The following is a 26,491-nucleotide window of genomic DNA, read 5'->3' as shown; positions in this document are numbered from 1 at the left end:
GATACCCACCCTAAATTCAGAATCCTTTTCAGATGCCCCCTTTCCTACCCCCCTTCTATTCCCCCACCCCACCCCAGCTGCTTCTTGCTCCTGTGACTCCCGGAGCCCGGTGCCTGCTTCCCGGAAAGCAGGATCAGCAGGAAACACTGCCATCAGCAAGGATCAGACATTTTTCCCCTCACCCGGCACCATTTGTCTTGCTCTACACTTGCCAAAATTCACATTATCTTTGGTGCACAATTTTCCAAGTTTTGCTGGGTTTCCCCTCTCAACAGGATCTCCCTCTCAGCTGAAGAGATCAGCACGTCATGTAGAAAGCAGCATGTTATGTAGAAAGCAGTTTTGATGAGTTAAAACTACTTTTTGCTTTCTGGGCAGACAAAATTTTCCCTACATCACATAACCATCCCCAAGGGCTGGATACGAGTTTTGGGACTGGACTCTCACTTCTCTCCACCAGCTTGCAAGGCCCGTGGCTGGAGGAGAAGACAGCGGCCGCCTGGCCTGCTCAGCTGCCCAGCGCCTCCGCCTCAGCCGCTCAGCTGCCTCCTGCTCTGCCCAAGAGCTGCCTGAGGCAGACAACACGCGGCAGCCTAGCTCGGCCCACGGGCTGCCAGATGAACCACGCTGAATACTCTTAGATGCATATGAAGTTTGACATTACCATCGTGATGGCAGCACAAGGACGTTACAGCTAGCCATGTTTAACTAAACGTCCTGACGAAGGCCTTAAAGATATGCAACGGCTGTAAGCTCACAGGGAATCCAATATATTTTTAATATACAACACTGAAATCACCCAAGTGAGCAATGGGAACCTTTCTCTCAGACTTCTCTGTTAAATACTTCCACAACATGTATTTCTCCGCAACACAGCAAATGATTGTCACGACTGTGACTACACAAATAACACAAGGAAGCAAAGGTTTGCAGTAATCACTGAGCATTTCCATATCACAAACAGTTCAGTACCCAAGCTATAATATTATGATCATCAAACAAAACAAACACAGCATCACAGAGAGACAGAGAGAGACAGAGAGAGACAGAGAGAGACAGAGAGAGACAGAGAGAGACAGAGAGAGACAGAGAGAGACAGAGAGAGACAGAGAGAGACAGAGAGAGACAGAGAGAGACAGAGAGAGACAGAGAGAGACAGAGAGAGACAGAGAGAGACAGAGAGAGACAGAGAGAGACAGAGAGAGACAGAGAGAGACAGAGAGAGACAGAGAGAGACAGAGAGAGACAGAGAGAGACAGAGAGAGACAGAGAGAGACAGAGAGAGACAGAGAGAGACAGAGAGAGACAGAGAGAGACAGAGAGAGACAGAGAGAGACAGAGAGAGACAGAGAGAGACAGAGAGAGACAGAGAGAGACAGAGAGAGACAGAGAGAGACAGAGAGAGACAGAGAGAGACAGAGAGAGACAGAGAGAGACAGAGAGAGACAGAGAGAGACAGAGAGAGACAGAGAGAGACAGAGAGAGACAGAGAGAGACAGAGAGAGACAGAGAGAGACAGAGAGAGACAGAGAGAGACAGAGAGAGACAGAGAGAGACAGAGAGAGACAGAGAGAGACAGAGAGAGACAGAGAGAGACAGAGAGAGACAGAGAGAGACAGAGAGAGACAGAGAGAGACAGAGAGAGACAGAGAGAGACAGAGAGAGACAGAGAGAGACAGAGAGAGACAGAGAGAGACAGAGAGAGACAGAGAGAGACAGAGAGAGACAGAGAGAGACAGAGAGAGACAGAGAGAGACAGAGAGAGACAGAGAGAGACAGAGAGAGACAGAGAGAGACAGAGAGAGACAGAGAGAGACAGAGAGAGACAGAGAGAGACAGAGAGAGACAGAGAGAGACAGAGAGAGACAGAGAGAGACAGAGAGAGACAGAGAGAGACAGAGAGAGACAGAGAGAGACAGAGAGAGACAGAGAGAGACAGAGAGAGACAGAGAGAGACAGAGAGAGACAGAGAGAGACAGAGAGAGACAGAGAGAGACAGAGAGAGACAGAGAGAGACAGAGAGAGACAGAGAGAGACAGAGAGAGACAGAGAGAGACAGAGAGAGACAGAGAGAGACAGAGAGAGACAGAGAGAGACAGAGAGAGACAGAGAGAGACAGAGAGAGACAGAGAGAGACAGAGAGAGACAGAGAGAGACAGAGAGAGACAGAGAGAGACAGAGAGAGACAGAGAGAGACAGAGAGAGACAGAGAGAGACAGAGAGAGACAGAGAGAGACAGAGAGAGACAGAGAGAGACAGAGAGAGACAGAGAGAGACAGAGAGAGACAGAGAGAGACAGAGAGAGACAGAGAGAGACAGAGAGAGACAGAGAGAGACAGAGAGAGACAGAGAGAGACAGAGAGAGACAGAGAGAGACAGAGAGAGACAGAGAGAGACAGAGAGAGACAGAGAGAGACAGAGAGAGACAGAGAGAGACAGAGAGAGACAGAGAGAGACAGAGAGAGACAGAGAGAGACAGAGAGAGACAGAGAGAGACAGAGAGAGACAGAGAGAGACAGAGAGAGACAGAGAGAGACAGAGAGAGACAGAGAGAGACAGAGAGAGACAGAGAGAGACAGAGAGAGACAGAGAGAGACAGAGAGAGACAGAGAGAGACAGAGAGAGACAGAGAGAGACAGAGAGAGACAGAGAGAGACAGAGAGAGACAGAGAGAGACAGAGAGAGACAGAGAGAGACAGAGAGAGACAGAGAGAGACAGAGAGAGACAGAGAGAGACAGAGAGAGACAGAGAGAGACAGAGAGAGACAGAGAGAGACAGAGAGAGACAGAGAGAGACAGAGAGAGACAGAGAGAGACAGAGAGAGACAGAGAGAGACAGAGAGAGACAGAGAGAGACAGAGAGAGACAGAGAGAGACAGAGAGAGACAGAGAGAGACAGAGAGAGACAGAGAGAGACAGAGAGAGACAGAGAGAGACAGAGAGAGACAGAGAGAGACAGAGAGAGACAGAGAGAGACAGAGAGAGACAGAGAGAGACAGAGAGAGACAGAGAGAGACAGAGAGAGACAGAGAGAGACAGAGAGAGACAGAGAGAGACAGAGAGAGACAGAGAGAGACAGAGAGAGACAGAGAGAGACAGAGAGAGACAGAGAGAGACAGAGAGAGACAGAGAGAGACAGAGAGAGACAGAGAGAGACAGAGAGAGACAGAGAGAGACAGAGAGAGACAGAGAGAGACAGAGAGAGACAGAGAGAGACAGAGAGAGACAGAGAGAGACAGAGAGAGACAGAGAGAGACAGAGAGAGACAGAGAGAGACAGAGAGAGACAGAGAGAGACAGAGAGAGACAGAGAGAGACAGAGAGAGACAGAGAGAGACAGAGAGAGACAGAGAGAGACAGAGAGAGACAGAGAGAGACAGAGAGAGACAGAGAGAGACAGAGAGAGACAGAGAGAGACAGAGAGAGACAGAGAGAGACAGAGAGAGACAGAGAGAGACAGAGAGAGACAGAGAGAGACAGAGAGAGACAGAGAGAGACAGAGAGAGACAGAGAGAGACAGAGAGAGACAGAGAGAGACAGAGAGAGACAGAGAGAGACAGAGAGAGACAGAGAGAGACAGAGAGAGACAGAGAGAGACAGAGAGAGACAGAGAGAGACAGAGAGAGACAGAGAGAGACAGAGAGAGACAGAGAGAGACAGAGAGAGACAGAGAGAGACAGAGAGAGACAGAGAGAGACAGAGAGAGACAGAGAGAGACAGAGAGAGACAGAGAGAGACAGAGAGAGACAGAGAGAGACAGAGAGAGACAGAGAGAGACAGAGAGAGACAGAGAGAGACAGAGAGAGACAGAGAGAGACAGAGAGAGACAGAGAGAGACAGAGAGAGACAGAGAGAGACAGAGAGAGACAGAGAGAGACAGAGAGAGACAGAGAGAGACAGAGAGAGACAGAGAGAGACAGAGAGAGACAGAGAGAGACAGAGAGAGACAGAGAGAGACAGAGAGAGACAGAGAGAGACAGAGAGAGACAGAGAGAGACAGAGAGAGACAGAGAGAGACAGAGAGAGACAGAGAGAGACAGAGAGAGACAGAGAGAGACAGAGAGAGACAGAGAGAGACAGAGAGAGACAGAGAGAGACAGAGAGAGACAGAGAGAGACAGAGAGAGACAGAGAGAGACAGAGAGAGACAGAGAGAGACAGAGAGAGACAGAGAGAGACAGAGAGAGACAGAGAGAGACAGAGAGAGACAGAGAGAGACAGAGAGAGACAGAGAGAGACAGAGAGAGACAGAGAGAGACAGAGAGAGACAGAGAGAGACAGAGAGAGACAGAGAGAGACAGAGAGAGACAGAGAGAGACAGAGAGAGACAGAGAGAGACAGAGAGAGACAGAGAGAGACAGAGAGAGACAGAGAGAGACAGAGAGAGACAGAGAGAGACAGAGAGAGACAGAGAGAGACAGAGAGAGACAGAGAGAGACAGAGAGACAGAGAGACAGAGAGACAGAGAGACAGAGAGACAGAGAGACAGAGAGACAGAGAGACAGAGAGACAGAGAGACAGAGAGACAGAGAGACAGAGAGACAGAGAGACAGAGAGACAGAGAGACAGAGAGACAGAGAGACAGAGAAAGAGACAGAGAAAGAGACAGAGAAAGAGACAGAGAAAGAGACAGAGAGAGAGAGAGAGAGAGAACAAGGAATAAATACTTTTGAAAAAGCTGTGCTTTCAATCCTGAAGCATCTACAAATACGCAACCTATTTTGCTAAAATCTGAACAATCTAGCTGTACTAACTAAATACTATACTAATCCTAAATTCTATCTAACAAAAGCATCTCCCTAGGGCATTTTGTTGCTTTTGGAAAGATAAAACACTGTCAGTAACCAAAAATTAGGGTAAATGACCCATGCCATTTTTAGTTTAAAAAAAAAAAAAGTGTGAGAGTTCTTTTTAAAATAACTGAATCCTATGAGTCTAAGTTTGCCACATCCAAAGGATGATCACAGTTGCACAGAACAGAGAGTACTTCATAATGTTCAATTCACGGTGAATGAATCATTTTATCATTATTTACTTAGATGTCTGAACAAACTGCCAATGACATTCCTCCAGACAAGGTTGCCTTGTATGAAATAAAGATGTTTTCTACAAACTAATTTTCTAACTATAAACAGCACTTCCAGGATGGAAGGAGAGCATTTATCTGCTTTCTGCCTAACATGACATGCCACAGAACTTTCTGAAAGCATCATGCACATTTTTAACATTGCTGTCAAGCAGTACAGTGAAATCTGCACTATATTAACATTGCATAAGCTCAATAATTTGAAGATTTTCTTTAAAATACAGATGAAGGCTTATTTTAAATGCTATTACAATTTATAGTTGAAATTATTATATAACATACTATCAGTCAATAGGATTTTAGCATTCTGCTGTTAAAGAAAGTTAATGCCATACAATAGGCAAGCACTAAATTTTTGCAGTGAAGTATCAGCATGCTCACAAATAAGAAACAAGTTTATTTTAATATTTAAGAAATAATGTTTTCCAATGGGCTTACTAACACGAATATTTATAGCCTTACTTCACAAAATGTCACAATTACCATCTGAGCAGGGAAAAAAAGATAAAGTTCAAATGCTGATTCTGGCATTTGTAGTTCTCTCTGACATATTTTACCGAAAGATGAAAGTTTTCTAAAAAAACAGATCACAGGCATCCACAAAACCAGTATTTTCTAATTTGATTATTCAGTACCTAAACCATAGCAAATGAGTACAACTTTCACTAATAGACTGCTATTAAAAATATATTAGCAAAACATTGTATGTATTTCTCCTCCTATACAGCTGGAGCAAGTATACAGTGTTCTATTATGCAAGCGAGCTGAAAAACAGATTTCAACCTCCACATGGAATTACTTACCCAGAAGCATGTTTTTCATGTAGAGTTAGCTCGGCAGAATGGTAAGTTCTGCACAAGAGATTTAGCAAGGGGAATGTTCTCACAAACTCCTTCTCGACTTGGTTCAAGTTTTGAGTAAGATTTGAACTTGAGCTGCTGAGAAATATGCCTGGCCCCATAAAGCTGCTGGGATACTTTACTTCACTCTCATTGGTGAATGATACCTCTTCAGAACATGTAGAAATGAGGCAGAGACAGTCAGTAGCTGGTGCCACCTTAAACTGAGGTAACAAAACCATAAAAAGAGAGTCGTCACTTCGCTGAAGCTTTAAAAGTGATATATTTTAACATATCTGCCCTGCAATTGGTTTGAAATTAACTGCTTGTATTTGAGCAAAGGATCCCTACAGAACTACTGTATTACACAGCATGGTTTTTTTTTTTTTTTTAAACAAAATACCTGAAGCATCAAGAAAAATATAAGTGGTATGCTGATTTTTCACAAACCTAAAAGTACTTTAGACAAAATATTTGTGAACAGATTAACTTTATACCCAGTCCTTACTAAAACATGTGGTTCCAGTGACTACCCTCTTCTCTAGGGTGTGACTTCTGGTTACTCAAAAAAGCGCACACAAGAGTTCAGCCAGAGCTTCTTCCTACTTTATTCTACAACCTCCTACCCGTCAATCTCTCTGCTAAAAGGGGGATTACTTTGATAATTACTTGCCAACATGACTTGGCAGCAATTACCAAATTTTAACTGTCCTGAAGAAAAACATGAAAAGAAAGAAAGGCCATTGCTAGCAGTAATGATTACAGAAGAACAGCGGAAAAAATGAATCAGCTTTGACATAAAAAGGCAAATAAAAATGAAAGCTAATTAAAAATAAATCCCTCTGATTTTTAAGCAAATCCTGTGATCTTGGAAGATGTGACTCATTCTTGTTGTGCGCTTGGGATTGGCAGCATCAAACTCCTATGAAACTTTATGTGGGATTTATATAGACTCAGATGATTTAGCAGGAAGACCAGTACTCCCAAGCAAACACTACATTCTCTCATGCTGGTACTACTTTTATTTGTATTTTCTGTGATGTCTGAAGACTTTTTTTTAAATCTCACTGTAAACTGCAGAGGGGTTTCGTACATTCCATAAGCACGTACGTATCTGTGTGTTACAGCAAGACAAAACTGCAAGGACTACATTTCCCAGAACTGGCGGGCACGCTTCCCCCACTCCCTCCACTTGTTCAACCACGGTTGTTTTGGCAATGTCTGATAGTTCCTTACTTGTTAAAGCCATTAGCAGGCAGCGGCATGCTCAGGTTAGATGAGCACTGTAGCTGGTTAGATGTGCTGCAGCGCCTTTCTAATTCCTTCTCAGCAGCACACAACAGCCGGTCTCACAGAAGACCAGTTTTTGGTTGCAGAGCAAGGTTTAAGTTTTACTAACTACAGTTTTAACATTTCAGCCGGCACTTTAGTTCACATTTAAAAAGTACTTTCCAGGACACAAAGGGTCAGAATTTTATCTCTATGACTCTCTTCCTGTTTAGAACAACTATTAACTCCCATCTCCTTCTATTGATGCCCACTGTCCCAAGATTTTGCAGCTCCCTTGATTATTCTTTTGCCTGGGAACGTCTCTGCAGAGGTTTATGATTAGTGCTGTTACAGCTGTGACTCCTCCATGTAGTCCAAGAGGCCATCACGTTGGCAACATGGGCATATAAAATGCTTACGTAAGCACAACAGAGAGGATGAGGGTGAGAAGGAAAGCAGGAGGAGAAAGCTTTCTTTTGGAGAACCAGTTTGAAGTGATCATGCAACTACTGCATTACAGATGGTGCTGAAAAGCTAATGAAGCAATAAAGGTAAGGACAAGTAAGAGAGAAACACTAGAATATAGCGGAGACAACAAAAAGGAGAAAAACAGGTGAGAAGTAAACAGCATAATATGTAAGAGAAGAGTGAAATGAAGGACAGGAAGGAATAGATAATAGCGCTCATCTATTGTAAGACAGCAAAGGGTAGAGAAGCAGAGATGAAAAAGAACAAGTAAAAACAATACGGAGAAACGAAAGTAACTCAGGAAAACAACAACAGTAAACGAAATATGACAAGGAGGAACCCATCTCTTCCCAGATATCTTATCTTATGGAAGGTCAGCACCTGTCAGCTATGACATTCACTCCAAACGTGGTATCTGCTACCACAAATCTAATCAATCTGCTCCCTCTTTCTGCTTTGCCTTCACAGCCAGCATCCATCCATTTCCTTTCCAAATGAGGCTGCTATATGGAAAGTTTCCCTCTTCCCCTTCAAAGATCCCAGAGTCACCACCTTTTTAGTCAATAAAAAGCAAAAGAAATCTGTCTTCACTTAGGAGCATCTCAACTCCTGCAACACTGTAAAAGAGTGAACCTAAATCTTCAGGCAATCAGAGAGGGACAGCAGGGGGGAGACTGAGAGCAAGGAGGAGAGAGAGAGCGCGAGCCCGCGCAGGCAGCAGTGCGAGCGCTAGCACTGTGTCATCTACGGCCAAGAGCAATGCAAAGGGAAAGGCCTGTCCAGTGGGGTGTCTGAAGGTGAGTGCTAGCAGGGCTCACTCATGAGCAGCTCCCCTAGGGGCTCAAAGCATGAACAGCAGACAGACAGCTCAACTGGTAAGAAGCTCAGGTGATGTCTTTTTACTAAAGGCCGTGCTTTCATGCAAGTTTTTCCTGTGCTTTCCTGGCATTTCTCTCTCATTTGTGGAAGCTGGAGAAGTGTTGTTTGGAGCGTTTGTAGCAGTTTATTATCTCTGCCTAACAAGTTTCAGTAACTGAAATAAAAATAACCTAGAATCCAAAGTCTACACGAACCACAGTGTTTAGACTTCCACTCTTTCCACCTCCGCTCTCTGCCCCCCAATTGCTTTGCTATAGACAGCCTCCCTAGCAGGCTGCAGTACAGCAGGCTTGTATTTCAGCTGATGGTCAGAAACTCTGAGAACTCTACTGTCAGGATGCAAATGATGAAAAATGGACAGTATATGCAGACACACCACATTTTCAACTGAAGTTGCTCTCATGGAGCAACTCATTCTTCCAGAAGACCAAGATTTAGCACTTGTGACTTCCACAGAGATTAGTGTCAAACAGTAACAACAACTACCTACTGTCAAAACTTGTAAGAGGCTTCTCTGTCTGGCCACGCTTGGATCCTTTTGGTTTGATCCTTGGTTTTTCACGTATGAACAACTGTTTAGGTTTGTTGTACCTGTTCAAGGTTACATCTTCAGTTAAATACACACTAGTGTAGTTGTAACACTAAGTGTTGCAGAACTTTTGGACAAAAGGGAAACCTAGGAAAAAATGGGCTATAGCTACTATATCTGGTAGTAATGTATAAGTAAGGAAAAAAAAACAAAATTAAGTGGTTAACGGTTTGAATATATTGTCGTTGTGTATTAGTCATGGTGATTCTTAATCTTCAACTTTCTCCACTGAATTTTTACATATATATATGAACAGATGAATGTTACTGTTAAGGTATTAATTTTCACTGAGATCTTAATGAATTTATTATAATGATATAGGTGAAATACACTAATGAACTGCAAGCATTCTCCAGAGACATCAGCTTAAATCAATGGCTAGTATATGAAAGAAAAAGACATCTTTTCAACAAAAAAACAGAAGTATCCTACCTCTTGTAATAAAAGATTTACATCTATACTCCAAATTCCGCTAAGCGGTAAGAGTTGTATAGAGTGTGCCAAATCACCCCTACTTTGTTTTGAAAAAATTCAAGGTGAGATTCAAAGCAAAGGCGAGATACCTTCCTCCGGGGAATGCTGCAATGCTGTCAGACATACAATCTAATTTATGGACTCAGTGTGCGCTATGTTCTGAAAAGTCAGTAAGCATAAATTCTGATTGCTTTATACAAAAGCAGCAGAATAAGTGGACTTAAAATTGTAGTAAATGTGCATTCACTAATCTCTTTTTTGGGGAATTTCCGGCTAGCAGTTAGGACAAAATGAAAGAAACTGTGGCTACAAAACACTGCATGCTAGGGAGTCTGCTGGCCACACCTGAGCAGTAGTTTACTCCAGTGCATTTTCTACAATCCTTAAGAATTATGCTCAGTTTGAGTGAAAAAACATATATGTCAGAAGAGTGGTAGAATAACCTCAAGAGCCTCTGAAAAGTGTGCAGACGCACAGGAACAGGCAGGGAGATGCTATCAAGCGCACGTCAAGGGAGTAACGGTTAAATCCATTTCTCAACAGACAATTTCTCAAGGACACCACAAACTCCCAAGGCTGCTCAAATTTGTCAGCGCAGAAGGAGATTCCTGATCAAGGGAGTTTGGTTGTTCCGCTCTTAGTCTTTTTCCCACATTAGGCTAATACCAGGGAGTTGTAGCACATGCAGATACAGGTTAAGAAAGTGGAGGCAAGCGATTATATTCTCCCAGACTCTCAGATCACATTCCCCAGTAAGACATGCACAACCAGTCACACAGGAATTCCAGCTCCTCCTCTTCCTGTCGTACAGAGCCCAGCTGGATCCAGCCCTCAGTAAACCTTTTTCCTAAACTTTCCATAGCCAGAGGCTATGGAAAGACTACAAGAGGTCCAGCAGGCTTGCAGCCCTCTTCAGTATCGAGACCCTAACAGATATTGTTGAGAACATCAGAGGCTTGCTACACCATCTATAAGTGCACACTAAAACCTAGTTTTTCAAAGTTACTCATCACTCTCACTCCTCACTCACACTTGCTACTTTGCATAGTTATTTTTTTGCATATTTTATTTTTATTTTTGCTACTCTCACTCACACTTGCTACTTTGACCCAACATGAGAACTTATCATTATAAACTCTAGATGACAGCAGATACTTTAGGAGCCATCCCCATAAATAATTACTTCATTGCAAGTGCAAAAGAGAAACGATAAACTTATTTCCTGCTTTGTAACTTGTACTGCAAATCACTGGAAAAGCCTTTCACATGCAGTATAGTAGATCCAATTAATCCTTCCTTTTATTAATGAGCATACATAGATTCTGAAACACTCATCACCTTTCAGGTCTCGAACAGTGTATTTGCATGGTATTTCTGCATATCTTTCAGATATATTCAGAACTGAAAAAACAGAGTATTTGAAAACAGCAAAAGTTTAAAAGTCATACATGCATGCATACATACATATATATATATACGCATATATTTCCTTAGCTTTTGCTCCCAAAATTCAAATAGATATATATTCATCATTATGTTGGCGATAAGAGTTCACATAAATAAAGGGAATCACAAAGCGTAAGTAGCTGCAATAAAGCCTAGAAAAATTCTGCAAGCCATCTCTTGATGACTTATAATTATTTGTATTACAGTAATGCTGAGAGGTGTCAAATGACATCAAGCTCCATAGTACTAAGAGTTCTATATATACAATTTAAGAAAGAATTCCTGACCTAAGAAATTACAGTATAAGAAATACTAAAAAAGGATTCACAAGTACTTTAAGTTTTATATATAATGAATCGAAGCATCTGTGACTTTCCCATAGTCAAAAAGAAAATCCGTGATATGCCCCGTTATAAATAACAAATGCTACTAAGCATGCTCTATTCTGATCACATTTTAAAATGACCTATTGAGACATCTCTGCTACAGCAGGGCAACAGCTACCCCATCACAACAGATAAACCCTCGCGACATTACTCCTGAAACACAATCAGCTTTTCAAGGAAGTGATGACACACAAATATGAAGAAAAAAAACCCACACCAACAATGGCTCAATAGTCCTCTAACAGTCCAATGCCGTTTGCATCTTGAGACTGCAAAGCACTCTGTTGCTGAGAGAGAGCAACATTCATGGCTATAGAGATTCCCAAATCCTGGTGCAGAGTTTCATGGTCAGGCCAGGGAAGCCGGCATGCTTCGCGAACGAAAGCACGAGAGCTTTCAGAGAGAAAGAAAAGAGGAAAGGGAGCAGGGAATAGGCAGTCTGAGTGCTGAAAGAAATTTGTAGGACTTGGGCAGCGGAAGCACATTGTATCATACGTTGATACCAGTAACAGCTACCTGCTGATTTCTAAGGAAACTATTTGAACTCTGTAACTATCCTGAGAGCCACCCCTTTGACATCAGAAATACGAAAATACAGTAAAAGCTTTAGGAAAGCAGCGATAAAAAGTCGCAGGCTGATAATTTTTTTTTTTTTTTAAATCAGCATGCTTCTTTCTCTGTTGTTAAGAGATAATAGAAGTTAGCAAGCCAATCATCAATTCATACGACATAAATGAAAGCAGAGTAGGTCACAGTCACAGAAATGTCAGATCAACGATGAATAAATGAGAAAGGCATTTGCACTGACATTAAAAAAGTAAGCTTAAGATAGCCTTCTGAGAAATTATTTAGTTTCAAAACACACTCGAATTCTTCCATTGACTGTAAGAGGCTTAGGAATTAAAGAAAGTATATATCTGCATACTGTTTGCAAGGACTAGTATGCCAAAAAGTTTGACATAAGCAAGAAGTATCAAGACAGTTTTACTGAGAGAATGAAGCCATAAGAAACAAATGACACATCCAGCTGCATTATAATAAGGGCTGACAGCTCAAATCACATTAATGTCCTGGTTTAAGAATGATCTCATTAAAAATATTCCCATTGTCCTTTTGCTTCTCCCTGGAATGTTTCAAAACAAAATTTTACATCAGAGGAAGAAAAAACACCTGTCCATAGCAACGACAAAAATCCATCAGATGTACTGATTTGTTTCATTTACTTTTTAAAGTACATAATGATACATTGATCAATTTAAAGCCCATATCACCAGGAGGACAGTGGGGTTTTTTTTTTTTTGTAAATAAGAGTCAGAGCTGACAGCACAGAGCCACTAACTTACTCAGGTCATCCAAGCAACGGCCCTTAATTAGCCGCTGATACTTGAGTGTTTGGATATGAAAAGATTAACGTCCTGAAGCAAAGAAGAAACAAAAAGAAAAAAAATGAAGTCATGAAAAGAAATAACATTCCTAATTTACAGGGGTGCACTAACTAGGGATCTTACTGGCAAACTTATCTGACATACTAACGCTTACTTGTGTTCAGATTATAAATGCTATTTTTTCTGGATGGCCATTCTAGTTTAAAGGCAGGGCACAATATGAAATATCTAGAGATGAAAGCACTTCTGATAAAATCCTCCCAGGGCTGGGAAGCTACGTAGTCTAGTCCTAATCTGGGTGTTTCAACAGGATTCAAGTATGACATAGTGCAACTCATTTAGCATTTGTGCTAAGTTACAGTTGTAAAAACAAATACTTAGAAAACATCCCTGCTTAATTCACAGGGCTCAGTTGCTGACCTGGCACAATTTGAGAAGCACGGTTCCATTCCTGCCCTGTAAACGTGAACAGATACGTCTGCTCCTCTGCACACTGCATACTGGCTCCAATCATCTCCTACACACTCTCTTCAAGTTAGAAAGGAATTATACATTCCCCAAGCTTCCTTCCTTTCAATCCTCCCTCTCTGTTTCTCACTTTCTCTCAGTTTTCCCTTTCTTGAACCTTCAATATATCATTTCTCCACTTAATTAGCACTCCATTAGGCATAACTGTGATGATACTGGCCTCTCCTCCTTTGCTTACTCTTCTTGTGCATTGAATCCTTTCCCTCTTTGTTGATGCTGGAGTCAGCTGCTGTTTTTTCTGGGTTTGCACAATATCTCATACTGGAACCTCAAAGAATGTCTGCACTGCTCCAGCTTAATGATGTGCACTTCATGGCTGGTTGGAACAAAAACACACTCTTGCATCAACACAGCTACTTTGCAGATAACGGGAAGGAAGGAACAGTTATAAGGAATGTAGCCACCCTGCACACCAGAAACCACGTAAGGGGGATTTGGGAAATAGATGTGTCTGCAGGGAAGACCAAGAGCTCTGTGCTGCCTGGGCAGATCCATTCTGGGGCCAGGCAGCAGACTTCCTTTCCAGCAGGACAAAGTGTCGCAATAAATTCCCTTTGAAACAGACTGACATCTACGTTACTCTTCAAAGATCGGTCTCTCTCAGTAGTAGCTTGTTTTTATTTCAGTCTTGTATGTTAAAGCCAATTAGATTGTTTAACTGACACAGACACCTCATTTCTCTTGGCACCCAGCCTTCTCCTTCTATGAAGCCATCACACTGTGTATACAGACTTTGCAGAGACAGCATCTGTGCAGGCACACTGGAGTTAGAAGCAGAATTTACACCTGTTAAAAAGCCATCCTAAAAGTTTTGCAGGTACACAGACGCACACAGTTTGAACATTTGTGAGAATCCACAAGTATGTAGAGCTACAACGAACACAAGTATATGCTCCCAAAACTGCATGAGCAAGTGTGGAATGTACATAAATTTGGCCAAAAATTTCCAGGCTTTGGATGGAAGTAAGAAAAAAATCCAACACCAAACAGCCTCAAAACCCTGAAACAGCACCACAGCACTGGACTGGTTTTCAGACCTCTCTACCTGTACAGTTTTGAAGGAAAAGTCCATCAGTGTGCTCTGTAGCTTCCCAAGCTAACAATTTTTAAAATGTCACATGAATTGCGTGTAGGGTATGCTGTTACAGCTCAAAATCCCAGGGACACCTCATAGCAATTATTTCACTTTGAAATATTATCTCTGAATCACATTACGTTCAATAAGCTTTTTGCATTTTTGCATTGCATTTATTTGCAATGTCTAAAGAACATGCTCTCTTTCCAATTTGGATAAAATGCTGATCTTGCAAATTTAACCTCTAAGCTTCTTATTGATACCTTTAACTGCCTTTTATTATATGCATTTAGGTATGATATTTCCTCCAGGGAAACTGAGACATATCAGTATTATCACCTGTGCATATAGGATGTCATTTCTTTATAATAGCATTCACTCAGCTAATCCAAGTTCTCAAGAGACATTTTAAGCACTACTAGTACTTAAGGTCATTCCAGATGCCTGTTACGAGTTTTTAAGCAATCTAATTTTATTAATAATAGGTTTCAGTCATCTGGAATTGCCCAATCAGAATGGCATTTATTCTCATTGTTTTTCTTGATTTTTTTTTTTTTAAATGTGCTTCAACAGATTCATAGCACAGTAGTTTGCCACTTTTTTGGCAAAGTACCAACACATTCAGCCTACTGCCATGCATGACAGGACACAGATTTATGCCCATAAAATACAGCCTGAATGATTAATTTGCAATAATCTATAATAATTTGAGCATATTTTAATTGTTATATAGAAAACAGGTATGTACCACAATGACAATTTTTTAGTAACATAACAAACATGCAATTGCTTCACCAAAAGAAATCATTTTGGGGGGGGGGTGGGGGGAGGGGAGGTCAGGTAGCAATTGACAGAGATCACTCAATATTTTCCAGTTTACTGAAACTGCAATAGTTTTTTAAATGGAAAATTAATTTAGAGAAGCAAATTTTAATTGCCTTAGGCAGAGCACTACTTACTGTAAATATGTCAGTTTCTGAAGCCTGCTCATTTTGAAAACTGTAAAGCTGTACCAAACACCATGAAATGATACAATTTACATAATAATTAACATATTTAAAATAACAATAAGCCAACTTCCACATCTCTAATAATAAGCAAGTAATAATAATGATTTGTCCTTTTCCACATTATTCTTACTCAGTGCTCCAAAAATCCTTGGGCCAGCATTGAGCACTCGACAGAAGACAGAGGGGAAAAAACCCTTTTATGCCCAACCCCAAGTCCTCCAAATACAAGTCCACTAAAGCACCAAGATCAACATATTAGTCAAAATGAGAATACAGAAATTGTTAAATGCCATACCAGGCAATAGATGGAGCCAGCACCTACCTACAAACCCAGCAGAACTACATTAAAGCCCCACGTTTACTCATCTTGAAACACCCTCTGTAAGGCAGGCTAGTGAAGAAGAAAAGAATGCTTTGGCATATGAGCTCAGACTAGAAGAGTCACCTGTTTTTTCTCCCCCAAAGCCTCTGCTGCTGCAGTGACCAGCTGGTACTTGAGCCTTGGTATTCTGTGATCTGCACAAATTTATGAGAACTCCAGGTCACTGCTTTGGTGGATTTCTACTTACCTGGTTTGTTCCCCTGGAGTGCTAGGCAGACACAAGAACCTAGAAGTCTGGCTGCACAGAGCAGCTTTGCAAGGCTAGGTCACGCTAACTCATTTCAAAGGTAGATGAATGAGAGTGGACTGTATTTTTCATTCCATTTTCCTTTTCTCCCCAAAACACAAAAATAATCTCTGTATTCTTAACTGGGTAGTTTAGGCTTGCCGATTGCACTATGATATTGCCAGTTTAAATAAGTGCCTTAATTACCTTCACTTAGTGAAAAGGGCAGGGAGAGAAAGGAGTCATTTCCTGCCCCACTCCAAACTATCTGCAATTATTTAAGCAGCATGGTATTTTTTACTGTTTCTATATTTTGCAGATATTTCTGCAAATATTTTCTTGTCCATTGTTCTACTGAGTATATCACGTATCTTCTTTCATTTCATTGATTTCAAAGGAAATTTAATGGGTAGACAGTAAATGAACAGATACAGTGGAAGATGAGCGAGCAAAAAGGGTTGATTGTAAGATTACTTACATTAAGATTTCCTCCTCTCCTTATATGTTCTGTAGATAAAAAAAAGTCTATCTTAATAATTTTTTTCCCCAAAAATTCAATTATTAACCAGAAACTTGGTAATAGTAAAACTGGCCTTAGTTTCTCATTTTAAAAATGGGACCTCTTAAGAAAATCTAGAGATACACATACATGCAGCTGGTGTTTCAGTGTTTCAGCTGGTATCTCAAGTGATTAAAAATATATACATATATCTATAGAGAGTATATGAGAAAGGAATCCTTTTAGCAAGAAGTATAGTATTGAAGATGCTTACATACAAAACAATAAAAAAGTATAAATAATAACTCATAGAAAGGAAAAGCCTGTGTAATTCCTCAGACCTTCCTCCAAATTCTACAATCCAAGAACTTCAAGTCCTTCAAAATCAGTGGGAAGGATACAGGCCAGTATCAAGCCTGCCAGAGAACATGTTTCTTCTCCAGTGTGTTAATCCGTACAGGGCAGCCATTCTCAAATACATCTAGAAAAAGAGATGGGTCCCTCCTGAAACTAGAAAGGATTCATATAAGAAATCTTTATACCCTCTGGAAATAAACTGGATCTGCAGCCAAGCAACTGTCTCCCATCAGTGTAAATAAACAAAGAATAGCAAAAACCGAACTCTGAAATATTCTTATTTCCACACTAAAAAAAGGAATTGGATAAACAATAAATCCAGTATTTTCTTCTTAGACATCTTTGAGCAGAATCACACAAGTACTCTTCTGTCTGTCCCTCCCAAACAATTCACTTTCATTTGTTTCAGTCAGCATCACTGGCCCTTGACAAGAGAAAAACAGACTAATGAGACAAGCATTGCCTCTAAACCAGAGCCAGATTTAGAAAAAGTTTGAAACTTGAGATGCAAAGAAATGCCAGAGCAGCTTTGTCTGAATCCTTCATATAATCTTTCATTTTCATATGGGAAAGCCAACACAGTTAAAGACTGGCATCAAAAAACGTATCTTCTTGCAACGTCAGATCTACTTTTTGAGGAAGACTTCCATCCTAGCTTTTCCTTACAGAGGAATGAACATCTTGCGTGAGCAAGAACCTCTTCAGAAAGAGAACAGAATAAAAGCGAAACCACATCTGGTAACACTGGCTGTGTATCCAAACACAGAGAGACTGCAGAACAGTGTAGCTAGCGCTGGTCATTTCAATCGCTTTCAAGAACATGTCTAATCTTAACCAGTTTTGCAACTGCGTGTCATGGTAAAGGTTGAATGACTTATAATAAATAGATGCACTGAAAAGAAGTGTAAAAATGTTAGATTAACCTAGCACAGTATTATCAGAGTAGAGAGCCTATTTCTTGTCCCTCATTTTTCAAAACAGCCATTGAAACTCCACGATGATTCCTATTACTGTGCACACAGAGTGTTTCTTGCTCAAGCAAGTCCCAAGTCACACAGGCTGGCAGAAATATACAGCAACTATATATAGCGGAATCCACAGAAGATGAGCAGTTATTTCTAGTAATACATAGGAGATCTAAGCATACACTGCCAGAGCATAAAAATAACATCAAGTCTCATGAAATCTGTAACTATCAACCTGTAAGGGAAGGCTACTACCATCTATACTGCTAATAGCTAGCTGTCAAAATCGTCGCAAGCTGTGTGAAATGAGTAAGAGTCCATTCTTTGTACAGATCCCTGGGAGCTCTCAAGAGCAGAGCTATTTACATAATTTAAATCCATTAAAAAAACCAAAATGCTCAAACTTCATTTCAAATTTTTTATATTTTATATAATTATATGTTTTTAGGTAGGCTCTGTTTTCTCTCAACTTTTTAGTAAGGATAAAGCACTTCATGCTTTAATATAACTCTTTCCTTCATTAAGGTAATGAATTTTCCATCAGGAAACTTGAATATAACAGATGATTATTGCTCTGGGTCTTTTCATCAGCTGAAGTTTGGAAATCAGAGCTTCTGCTTTTGCTTAATAAAGAAGCAGCTGAAATAAAATCCTGCTCATCTAACAAAGATCAAGTCTTCTGAAGGGGGTAAGGGTAAAATATTTAAGGAATAATCTTCCATAATAGCCATAGGCAAAGACCATAGTTATGCTGAAACGATGAGATCTATTTTGTTTTACTTTTCTTATCATTAGTTTTCATTCTCAAGACAGATGCAATTGTTTGAAAAGTTGCAATTACATTATCCCTTGATCTTCTGCAGATTACTCTGATGGTTAACATTTAAGAGAGAATAACAACCTCTTCAGCCATCAAATACCCAGTATGCAATTTCTATTAAAAGCTTTAGGTATGAAGGTGAGGTTCATCATGCCATGTGGGAACTGAAAACTGAACTGCATCTTAACACTAGCTACAAAAAAGAAAGCATGCTCCTTTTATGTTCTGAACTTGCAGAAGCTGTGACAATTTTTAAAATCAATTAATGATCTGTCATAAAAAGCATTCTTTCAGGTGATTCTGCAAGCCCCACTCTTTCCCCAAAGTAGAACGTGTTCCTTGTTAGATACACGCATATTTATGCGGAAACGCATAAACATATTCTGCCTTGGAAGCCACACCATGAATGCCATAGCGAGAAGCAGCCTGGCTTTTAGATCAGTAAGACCCCCCTCCTTTCCTCTCCCTCCTTCTCCCCCTTAGAAGGTAGCTTCCTCAAGTATTTCTATTAGATGAGAGTAAATATGCTTATTATAGTTCCAATCAACTTCCACATCATTAAAAAAAATACACAATTTAACACAGATGAACTACATCGTATTCCTATAATCCAGACAGGACTGTAATTTTTTCACTGTTATGAAACCCATGCAAATTAAAACATATATTAAAGTTTTAGATAACAAACAGCCTTGGAGTCTGTTTTTCAGCTCTAAATTACTTTTCTTTCTCTTTGACTGGGGACAAACAGGACTGTCCTGCGAACTCTTCAGTTGAGTTTAGAAACCATTAACTCGAACTACAAGGTCATCAAGATAAGAATAAAATCAATAGGATTGTCCTTCTGGGCTCTTTGCAGATATTGCTACTAAGTCTCTACAGCACATTCTTCTCCACACTGGTTTCTTTTTATTCAAATATTTACCTAGGTTGCAGTTTAACCTGGGGTTTGCTTTGCAAAGTGTCAATGTTCTGCTTTGACTGTAGCACCATTTCTCACAGCAGTGGAACTGTGCTGCTGTAAGGCATTGCTCACTATATACAACATCAAAACCAAGTCTGGTTAACACAAAGCTCACTGAATAGGGTTGAAAAATTATGCTCAAACTAATGGAAGACAGTAGTTGGACACTACAGGCATGCCCACCATTATAAACCAGAACGAAAGCCTGCGTTTGAAGTTTTGCTGTTATTCATTGACGATAACGGAAGAAATTGGACTCTCAAAAGGCAGCTAACAATGACTCGACCTGAACCAGCCTAGTCCACAACTTGAAGGAATGCCTCAACTCCAAATAACTTACTGGAGCCCACCAAAACTCGATTACAGCAGCTGGTAGGAGAAGCATTCTTATCAGACAATGCAGATTACCAGAATGGCTTATCTTTTAATGCTGAACAGCAACTTTCAAGGCCCTTTGCAAAGCAGTCTCCCGCTCTACGCCACTCATCAGTCCTTCCACCGATAACATGAGCATTTGTTTCTCACACGTCTTATGCAACCCTTTAACCCGGAGCTGTTCTGTCTGATGGTCACCCTGCTTGCCATCGTAAACTTCTTTAAGGATTATTTTAAAGAAATTGCCATCTCTTAATGGCTAAGGAGATGGCTGGAGAGGAGATTAATAGTCAACCTATTTATACAGTACAGCTTGGGAAAAAGCAATGGTAATGCATATCTGGGCTGAAACACTAGGTATTTTCTACATAATCCTATTTATTTTGGCTTATAACCCTGTTCCTTCCCACTATCTGTCATCCCACACTTAAGTGGGCCCCATTTTAAACTACACTGTAAATCAGGAGATCAGTACTGTCTTGTACTCTGCGCCCTTAGGGAGCCTAGCACAACAGAAAACCCTGACTGAAACCCGCAAAAGACCTGCTAAAAGCCTAGTAAAATGCACAACTACAATGACTACTAAAAAAAAAGGGGGGGGGGAAGTGGGCAAAAAAAACCCACCATCAAAACATTATCAGGCTACTAAAGTTATTCAGCATAAAGGTAAGATACCAAAAGTGAAAACTTGAAAGTAAAATGAGGAAAAATTAACATATACAGTCAGATGAACAAACTTTGCATAATTTAATTCAAAGTTGTTTTCTTTACTCTGAGGATTTCCCTCTATACTTTCAATAGCACGATCTGTAACAATCTGTGCTTGCTTAATTTCATGATATATACTTAAGTGATGGTAAAGGAGTTAAGAAAATGTGCAACAAAGAGTATAGCAACAAACTCTGAAATTAAAATGAAAACATAGCATAATGCACATGAATGAATTCAGATTTTATTTATATGGGAAGGTATATAGTGTGAGAAAACAGCATTAATGTCTTATCCAGGAAGCAACTGGTTTTAAAGAGCAGAAACTGTTAAGGGAAACAATCCTGAAAAAGATATTTGGATATCACTGAAAATGGCATACAAATAGGAAATGTTATCAGAATTTGTTTTCCAAATAATTACACAAGAAATTCAGCTATTTGTCCTGATTCACAGAGATATGAATGCACTACATATGCTGGCAGGGAAAAGTGACAAACCTATGACTTCTGAAACTCTCAGAGGTTTAAAGTTATAAATATAGTAAATGAATGGAAATATCCTATTCATATTTGTGCCTCCAACACAGACTATAATTAAGTAGATTAGTACTATATAGAACCTTTTAGCTCCCCTTTGGTTGACTTGGATTAATTTGTTGTAATTTTTTCAGGAATAAGAGCTAGGAAAGTTTCTAAATGCTATGAAATTTTAATCAGTCAAATATTCACTGACTACAGAAACCTTGAAGAGGTAATGAGTCAGATTTCAGTACTTCAGTCAAAGTCTGCAAATGTTACATACACTAAATGAACTTTCCAAAGTAACTGCACAGCTAATATTGTGAGGATTTAAAGTCTCATGAATGTTCTGCATTCAAAAAAAAAAAAAAACACCAAACTCAACTACTCTGAGAAATGTATACTTGAAAAGATAAATACAAATGCTGTTTATTGAAGGAAGAGGATGACTAGGAAATATTCTAAAAGCGTGTAGACAGAAATACAATTTATGGCATACTGTGGCTTTTGGTGTATTTTGGTATATGTGCAAGGACAGAGAAGCATGCAGGAATGCTATATACATTCATGCTTCATATTAATTCAGAACAAACACACACTCATTATTTCAACATATCATGCAAACTTCAGCACTGAAGTTCTATTCTTTCCTTTGAAATATTCAAAATAACAAGGTTGGATATAGCTAGGAGAGTCTTGAAATAAGAATAAAAAAGATAAACCTTTCAGTTATCAGCTATATACAAAACTTGCCTGTAACTACAGAAGAAATACTGCCTGAACTTAAGTAGATACTGTAGATACACTGAGACAAAGTAACACAGGTCAAGATTTACTAGGTATTAATAATCTAAAATTTTATAGTCTCCATAGAAATTCATCCAACTTTTAAAAAAAAAGAAAAAGAAAATTTGGCAAATGAAAGTAAGCAGAATCTAGAAAAGTGTTAAAAGACATTCTCCATCAACTGAGTAGACCTTGATCATATTTATTGTTAATCTTTCTTCACATAGTTACTGATAGCGCATTTCTGTAAAATCACACAGTCTTACTTATTTAACACACACACACACACACACACAAATAATCAAAGCAATAAACAGATATTAAAATGCTCATAACTCAGCAGATTTAACTGACTGATGCGAGCGATACAATCTGAATTCAAATAATGTTACACCAATTCCACGGAGTCTCAAAGTAGGACACATTGAGCACACCAAATTTTCCCTCATTCTACTACGAATTTGTCAACAAAAGCTGGAGTATCTGAGGAGTCTCACAGAACATCCTCCAGTGTTTGAATATTTAAGAAAGAACTGCAACATTTAAGTTAAAGCAGAGAGACAAAAACCAGAGCAAAAACCAGCAACGCAAGCATTTGCACGACATCCTCCACTAAGTTACATACACACTGACTTCTTTTAGGACCCTGCAGGCCAATTCCAGTGACGGTAGGCACCAGTGGTGATGTGTCCAGGTACAAGGTTTTACTGCTTTTAACTCACTGAAGTAAGAGAAGCCTGTGTTTCATTACAAATCATCAAATCTATTATTAAAAACTTAAAAGTAAGCACATGCTTAAGTGTTGTGTTGGCCTATAAACTCAACTATTAGACAGATTAAGTCCTTGCTCAAAACTAAATGTTCGGCGCTTAGCTTTATCATTAAATTGTTATGCTAGGATGAACTAGCATTATAAGCTTACCTTGAGTTTTCCTGGGTTTGCAAATTTAATATCCATATTGCTTATATGAATTCTCAAAAGTTATTACCCTTATTTTCAACAATAAAAAAGTATAATTTCCCAAAAAACCCAAATAACTGTACTCCATGTTAACAGATGAATACAGAGGCTCATGTTGTTATGCAAGAAACAAGTTTTTAAAATGCAGACTGCAAACCAACATGCAGCGTGGCATCAATTTTGTGTCTGATAAAATTATCATTCTAGTAGTTGCTGTGGCTTAACATAAACAAATGTGGTTATTGATTGAAAAAAAATCAGGATCTAATTTAGCCATAATGCATGATTTTGCATTGTATCACAGGTTTCTGCCAATTTAATCTTCACATAGTAAGAGAGCTTGATGTTTTCCACATGTGTTCGAAGAAAGTCCAATCCTCCTAAAAGCTGAACTTTCTAGCACCTCAGCTCAATGCTGTGTGTGCTATCATCTTGAACAGGGAAATCAGCAACACATTTCTAGAGTGAAAATTGTCTCTAGACTCCTACTATATAAAACAAGAGAGCCACAGAAAACTTCCCAGAAAGGCACCTCAGTAGAAAGCTGCTCGGCAGCATATGACTTTATAAACTTCTCAGAAATCTCAGAGGCCCAGATGCAAAATCCTAGATTTGCAACATGTGGATATGTAACTCCACCTTAGAGAGAGAAGATGTAGAAACTAATGATGGCAGTGGTCATAATCTAAAGTTTATTCTTGTGCAACAGCTATACCATGCATAATACTGTTCATAAAATAAAGGCTGTAATTCAGCTTGAGTTTCATAAAGTGGCGGCTTGATCTCAACAATCCTGAAGTGTTTTTTCACAGATCTAATTTTGCAAGTGATAATTCTCTTTTGATCAGTTGCTAAGTTGAGAAGATAACTGAAGGACAGCGAGTATCTGTACAGGCAACTACACAGGACACGCTAAAAATAAAAACAAACTATGTAAACAAGAGCAGAACATTTTCCTTAACGCACTCGGAGCAGCAGTACACGGCCTGTATAAACAGAGTAATTACCATCAACACCACCTCAGCAGGGAGAACGCCACCGGCGTGTGCTAACCATGTGCAAACCCTTGGCAAGCCGTTTGCGGGCTAAGCTTAATGGCGCTTCCTAAAAACCATTTGAGGAATAGACAGCAACACCTGCCATGGACGCCAAATTAGGTGATCTAGCTTCTGTTTTCAACAATATGTTGTTTAACTGCTACCTTTGGAAAAGAAAACAGTAAAAAAAAACAAAACAAACAAACAAGGCCAACAAACCCCCTCCGCAAACACTTGCTTTTGTGAACTATGCAGAGTGTTAAATCACCTATTGAAGAATAAATAAATAGCCAAAAAGTTATACTTGTGGCAGTGAGCACAGATACAGGTTTTATTTGAAAGCATGGACCAAACAAAATCATCTAGACGCAGGTCATTTCACACAGGCAGGTGCCTACTGTAATCCGTCAGGCACTCTGTTCTGCAGTCTCTTGCATGTGAAGAGAAACAGAAAAGCATTTATCTAACATACGACGCACTGAAGGCAGGCACTGCCTCTACAAAGGCAGCTAAGGAGCATCTTAATCCTGCAGAGTAGAAAGACATCACAATATCAGTCAGCAAATGTAGACTCCATAAGTCAAAACCATCGTCATTCACAAGGAATACTATGGGGAAGGAGTTTTCCAAATGGCATATATGAGCCTAAGTTATCCTCCGAGACGCTGTAACCAAGGAGTCGTTCTCAACTGATAGCCATGATGAGAGCGACTTTAATGCTGATGGGGGCCATAAAAGTCACCAGGCTAGAAAAAAATCCAAAAATCCAGTGCCACAAGCACAACACATAGATATATTCAAGTTCATTTTTACCCACAAACAAACAAAAACTAATCCACACATACCAACATATACTGTGTATCTACATCTTTCTGTATTTATAAAACCTTCATTTCTTGCAGTTTCCTCCTGGAGGACAGAAGGAAGAACTGCACACATGCAGATGCTCAATACATCTCAAAATAATTCTGAGGGCATTCAGACAGTGATAAAGAACGTGCAATATTATGAATAAAAAATTATAATTTTATGCATGCTTTTTTTTTTTTTTTTTTTTAAGTAGAAAGGAAAATCACCAGCTTACATCTCAACAGCTCTTAGGTAACTAGTAGACAGTTCTTTTGAGACAGCAGGCAAAAACAACTGTCATTTTATTCACAGTTACAAATAAAATCAGGGGGGAGGAAAAGTGGCTATTTTGCAGCTACCCTAGAAAATCAAGTTTTGAGTTGGTTAAAGACCTAAACAATTGTATTTCAAAACACTTCTAGAGGTTCCTCCAGAACAATTTTTTTAATAACACGTGTTAACGTTACAAAAAGCTTCCCATGTTTTTGAATAGCTGTAATTAAGATGCTGTTTGTAATTATTTTATAAAGGACACCCAAGTATTATACATCTCTCAGTGACTTCACCCAGCATGTCTTCTCCACTTTTGCTAAATTTTATAGTCCTGAATTCCACTGAGAAAGCTTAGACACAATAGGAAATGAACTGAAATGAGAAACACACAATTTATGCCCTCATTATGAATACGCACAATACTAAAATAGTTGCAGTTCACTGAAATCTTCTATCACTGTTTAAATAGACTAGTACAGCCATTTCCCCCCTCAGTATCGTACTCTGGAATTACACTTTCTTCTTTAAATCTACGCGTGTGTGTATTACACAAAAGTGTGTATATATCTCTATAAAACAGTATAAACTGAAACACTTCTGATTTAACCCATTGGACGAAAGACTAATAACTCAATCACTCTGAAAAATCAAATCATGATTTGAACAATAGTTTTAACAACAGATGAGGTCATGTCTTTACTCTTGAAAGTTCAGTTATGAAGAAATACACCTTGAAACAATTCCACATGCCCATAAAACTGTGTGCAGAACTTGATTTCTTATTTTTAAATGCTATAATACTGTACTCTGCTTATTTCCAGTACCTCCTTGGGATATGTTCTCGCTCTCAGGTATTTCCTTGAGCTATGTTCACGTACTTTAAGCGTTTTCACTTTCAGACATTGCTTAGGACTTATTTCCCTTTTCTGTTTTTTTCATTATTGCAATGCTTAAAAGCATTTCAGAAGTTTCCTGTGATACAGTCTTCACTACCTCCTATAAAAATAGCACAGTTTTTCTTTATCCGTGCCCTTTCTATCTAACCTCCACCTTCTAACATTTGAAAGGACCGTGTTCTTCTTAAAACCGTTTAGATCTTATTTTCCTTTGGTGTGTAAGATTTATTATCTGTGAAACACTTTATTGCCTTATTTAGTGGCTTCAGTGGCCCATTCCAGTAAAGTAGGCAGATCAGCTACAGGCACCCCTAAAGACAAAGATGTTAATGACTCCAGCTGATGTTCCTACTGCTCCAGCCAGTGGAAAAGTGAGCCTTGCAAGCTGCATGTTTCCTGAAGCACTGCCGCAGCTCACTCAAAGTGCTCACTACCCGGAG

At 39.7% G+C, this 26,491-nt stretch overlaps 1 protein-coding gene across 6 annotated transcripts in view; it reads right to left on the bottom strand.

The window, feature by feature from the left end:
* The window catches only part of ZNF385B (zinc finger protein 385B), a 176,825-nt gene that overhangs the window by 98,091 nt on the left and 52,243 nt on the right, over positions 1 to 26,491 (bottom strand). The window contains exon 2 of one of the 6 annotated variants that reach the window (XM_009676306.2): positions 5,888 to 6,147. The exons of the other annotated variants lie outside the window; for them this stretch is intronic. Coding sequence (XP_009674601.1) covers positions 5,888 to 5,906 — 19 coding nt within the window. The 5' untranslated portion in view covers positions 5,907 to 6,147. The remainder of the gene's footprint in view (positions 1 to 5,887; positions 6,148 to 26,491) is intronic. 6 annotated transcript variants of the gene reach the window in all.

This window comes from Struthio camelus, chromosome 6, assembly GCF_040807025.1.
Source record: "Struthio camelus isolate bStrCam1 chromosome 6, bStrCam1.hap1, whole genome shotgun sequence".
NCBI classification, from domain to species: Eukaryota; Metazoa; Chordata; class Aves; order Struthioniformes; family Struthionidae; genus Struthio; species Struthio camelus.
The sequence above is the reverse complement of the archived record's forward strand: the minus strand, read 5'-3'. Positions and strand labels throughout refer to the sequence as shown.